At 34.1% G+C, this 4983-nt stretch overlaps 1 protein-coding gene across 1 annotated transcript; it reads right to left on the reverse strand.

The window, feature by feature from the left end:
• Window positions 1-3661: 3661 nt before the first annotated feature.
• On the reverse strand, window positions 3662-4144 carry LOC127086972 (uncharacterized). The gene has a single exon (XM_051027801.1). The coding sequence runs from the start codon at window positions 4142-4144 to the stop codon at window positions 3662-3664; it is 483 nt and encodes a 160-aa protein (XP_050883758.1).
• Between the last annotated feature and the right edge of the window lie 839 nt (window positions 4145-4983).

A 4983-nucleotide genomic window follows, 5' to 3' on the forward strand; every position in this document is an offset into this window, starting at 1 on the left:
TGTCGTAGTAAATATATGAAATAGTGGTTGTTGTAGATGAAAGAGTGGTTGTTGCATAGGAAGAAATGATTGTTGGTGATGAAAAAAAGTGAATCTTGCATGACTATTTATAATGAGAGACATGCAAAAGTTTGAATACATGAATAAGTGGGCTTGCATGCAGGCGCCAATTGGTTTGGCTTACACATGCAAACTTTGCATGCTAGCGTCATATGGTCTGGCGCCTCCTAGGCTTGCATGCATGCATGGTCTTCACATAGGCTGCAGGCTGCATGGCTATCTGCATGCTGAGTTTTTATGTCTGCAAGGCGCCACATGGACTGACGCCCATGTACAAATATTACATGCAGGCGCCAATAGGATTGACGCTAGGGCTTGCATGCATGCCACATCACTTGGTTATTTATAACTCTTACCATTTCATCCTACAGTCAACAAAAATTCATCTACAACAAAAAATTTACTTTTCATCTGCACAAAAAATATTACAATGTCATCTGCACCCAAATATAATATCAAAGCTCACTGCAACGGTGAGACATATGAGTGTGATGTATACGAGTTTTATTTTAGAAATACTGATACTATCCGACTTACGATCAAGAGAAATTCAGATTTCTTGCATTTGAAAAAACGAATTGAATCCTGCATAGGATCTAGTCTTGTGTCAAAAATCACGTATCAAAGTCCAATTTATTTTGAGAACAGACAATGTAAATTTTTCCCGCTAAAGGTACGAGACGATGAAGATGTTGAATATATGTTTGTTAGTCACGAACATTCTAGTTGCAACTCTATTAAGTTATATATTACTCTTCAACCAAGTATACCATCTCAACAATCTCAGATAACTAATCAAGTTGAATCTGATGAACTTGATTTAGAAAACTCAGATGAAGCCGACCTAGAAGTAGAAGCAGAAGTCAACGTCATTGATGAATAAGAATAAGAGACCAAGACACATGTCGATCATATCTTGAACAAGAACATTGAAGATGACGATCATCCAACGCCATTACCTCCAAGTCATGTATATAATCCGCATCAATATATGATAAACATGGATCTGCATGACGATGAAACATCCAACAGTGTTTTTTATAACCCATATCCACGATCAGAGGGTGAGTTAAAAGTGGGAGACATGTTCCCCACTAAAGAAGAATGTGTGTGAGCTATCAAAAAAATTCACATGAATAACTCTGCTGATTTCACCGTACAACGCACTGATTCGAGAAGGTATGTCATCGAATGTTGTAATATCCTTTGCAAGTTTCGGTTGGTTACGTATCACAAGAAGAGAAACGACTCTTGGGAGATATCTTATATAGACCCACCTCACAGTTGCATTGCCACTAATGTTGTACAAGATCACCGTAAATTAAGCATTGCATTGATATGTCAAGACATTTTTCCGCTTGTTAACAAAGACCCATCAGTGAAAGTGATTACAGTAATATCTCATACCGTCACAAGATATAATTATACTTCATCTTACAAGAAAGTATGGATTGCAAGGACAAAGGCTATTGAACGGGTATTCGGCAACTGGGAGGATTCATACAAAGAATTGCCACGGTTTTTATGGGCACTTAAAACATACGCACCAGGAACTGTTGCAGTTATGGAGACTTTGCCAGCATTTACGCCAGATGAAACTTGTGTTCAAGAAGAGCATCAACATCAGGGGCTTGTCTCTCGAATAAATCACTTTTCCATAGCGGCGACGAACACCAAACATGTTTGCAATATGATGAAGTGAGATGTGGAAAAATGAATCACACAACACCTCTATTTATAAAAAAAATGCACATTACGCTGAGGCGCCAGACCAGTTGGCGTCTCCTCTTCCAAATTACACATGAGCGCTAATTGGATTGGCAGCACCATATGTTGTAGCCAATCCAATTGGCGCCCCCACTTAAAAATTAACGGTAGACGCATATGTCTTAGATTTTTTTATTTTTTTTAAACTGGGGTAGATTGAGAATTTTTTTGAAAACTGGGGTAGATTGGGAAATGTTTTGAAAACTGAGTTATTTTGGGTTTTTTTTTGAAAAAATTGGGCATTTAAGTAAAAAATTCTAATATTTTGGTTTATTTAGATTAATTTTATCCAAAGTAACATTACTTGTTGTCTTTTGTTGTCCAAAGTAACCATGATAAATACCTGGAAAACGATTATTAGCAACTACAAGTGCTTTTGCAAAAAAAAATGTTATTGATGCAAGATGTATTTTTATTTTAAAAAAAATAAAGATGTAAAATATGTGTTTTTAAAGGAAAAAATATAAAAATAATAATGTCGTAGTTTTGATCAAAAAATATAAAAAAAAAATTCTTAAGATTTGATTTCCGTGGGTATCTATGGGAATGAGGATGGGGAGAAATATTCCCCTGTGGCGGGGAACAAAGATGGGGATGAGGAAAAAATTAGGGGTGGAGCAGAGAGCGGGAAAACATCATCTGAACACTTTATGCCCCGTTGACATTCCTACTTATTAGTGTGAATGTCGACTTTGCTTTTATGTGTTTCCCATGTGAGTTCCTCAACTGTAGGCAAGAGATTTTTTTTTTAAATATCTTGGTATTCTGATGGGTGTTAATTCTTGCCTTGAGTATTCTTGAAAACCTTTGATTACTCTTACTCTTGAAAACCTAGAAAATAATAATTGTGCGGATGCTCTCATAGGAAGGAAAAGTAAACAATTGAATTTTTGCCTCAAACCTTACAAGGTGAGATATCTAGAGATTGAGTATAATTCAATTGGCTTTCCCGTTTCTTCATAAAATGTCAATCTACAATGGGAACTTCTATGTTGATAAACTTTTTTTTTCATTTTTTTCTGGTTACTTGTTTTCTTTTTGCTTTTTTATATTGTCACTGGTAAGGTAGAAAATCATTAACTAAAAGAAATAACAACAAACTAGTTCTTTAACTAAAGCATAGAGAAGTAGTATAAAAGGAGAATGGTATTCATCAACTAGATACTACTCTTGATCAAGTAGAAGTACAAAAAGGGATATGCTAAAAATAAAAATAAAAAGACATAACGTAAATATGTGGGTTGCCTTCCACGCAACATTTATCTAAGGTTCTTAGCTTGATCGTTTGATCCTCTAATCAGATGTTGCCTCCAAACTGGTATTATAGTATCTAATTGTTTTGAAATTAAACTTGATCTTGTGCATGTATTTAGTCGGATTTCTCTCCTTTAGATCACATCTGCTCTAGCCACGTGTTCACCTATTCTTTCTCAAAACTCTTTTAGGTCTCTTTTTTTGCAAACTAGGTGAAATATTACAAGTTAGATCAAGTGATCTCGGTTGTTTTCTCATGGGAACATGCTTCAAATCAGGTGATGCCTCCAAACATATATTATAGTATCTAATTATTTTGAAATCAAACTTGATCTTCTGCATGTATTTAGTCAGATTTCTCTCCTTTAGATCACATTTGCTCTAGCAACGTGTTCCCTTATTCTTTCTCAACACTCTTTTAGGTCTCTTTTTTTGCAAACTAAGTGAAACATTACAAGTTATATCAAGTGATCTCAGTTGTTTTCTCATAGGAACATGCTTCAAATTTGGATAAGGCTCTTTTTGCTTAAGGATATTGGGTTTTTGATATTTTATTTATATTCCTTTACCTATATCTCCACTACATCAACTCTGTAGCACTGAGGATTCTCTTTATGATCGCTTTGAATACAATAAACACAACTTTTTCTTGGTTGAATCTCAAAATTAACTCTCCGAATTCCACATTAATTAGAGCTCTACATGTTGCTAAGAATGACCAATCTAAAATTAGTGGTGTTTCAGAGTCTTCTAGAATATCAAGAATAATGAAATCTTCTAGAAACAACAAATCATAGACTCTAACAAGTACATCTTCAAGAACTCGATATAGATATGTGATAGAAATATCACCTAATGTTAGAGTCATTTGAGTCGACTTAGGATCACCATATTTTATCTTTCTCATCATAGACAAGGGGATTAAATTAATGTTAGCTCCTAAATCATACAAAGCATGACCAATAATTAGTGAACCAATAGAATAGGGAATAGTGAACCTATCTTGATTAGTGAGTTTTGGTGGAAGTTTTCGTTGAATGATTGTGCTACACTCTTTCGCCATAACGATATTCTCATCTGTCATACCCCAAAATTTGTCATACCTCCTCATTTAATTCGCTTGACTTATGGTTTTGTTCATTTTCATACATTTGTGTATTTGATCATGTATTTAGGTCATTCATATGCGTTTGCATATTGTAATAAATTTAGGCTAAAGGTTCATCAATAACGGATTTAATTAATTTATATGGGTTTTCGAGGCAGATATTATTTGGTGATTATTCAGGTTTATTTCCCATATTACTTGTGGTGTGGATCATCTCTTTATCCAAGATTCATGGTTATCAGGGGGATTTGAATGATTGTTACTCAGTTCGGAAGACTGCTTGAATTCAAAGAAAAGGACAAAGTTGGATTAAAAATAAGATTTCTTTTGTTTATTGGAAATTCATGGTACAATGCATATTGCTTTATATACAAATCAAAAGAATGAATTACAAGAAAATAGGGTAAAAACTATATCTTTTGGGTACAATTGACTTTTTGTTTAAACAATAGGTTTTTGGGTCAATTGTTGACTTTTGGTCAACTGCTAACCATTGAGTCATATTTGACTCCTTAATTTTCCTAGACCTATTCTATAAGCATTTGATCAAATGATTCACTATATTCATGAATTATGTCATAATGATGTCAAATGTTAATTTTCAACAAATTCTATCTTCCATCAAGTTTCACTTTCATGGTTTGTTCTTCACTTTTCAATGTTGCTTCAAGTTCATTCTTCCACTACAATGCTCACTTTTCTACAAATAAAATTGGGATTAACTTACTCTCCATGAATCATAAGCGTAAGTCATCAAAAAGCAATCAAAAAGTCATGAAGAACTCAAGGAAACT

The sequence above is a fragment of the Lathyrus oleraceus genome, chromosome 1 (genome assembly GCF_024323335.1).
Source record: "Lathyrus oleraceus cultivar Zhongwan6 chromosome 1, CAAS_Psat_ZW6_1.0, whole genome shotgun sequence".
NCBI lineage: Eukaryota > Viridiplantae > Streptophyta > Magnoliopsida > Fabales > Fabaceae > Lathyrus > Lathyrus oleraceus.

Excerpts from the sequence above, each read along its gene's own strand:
- LOC127086972 (XM_051027801.1), bottom strand. The coding sequence starts at position 4,144 with ATGGCGAAAGAGTGTAGCACAATCATTCAACGAAAACTTCCACCAAAA.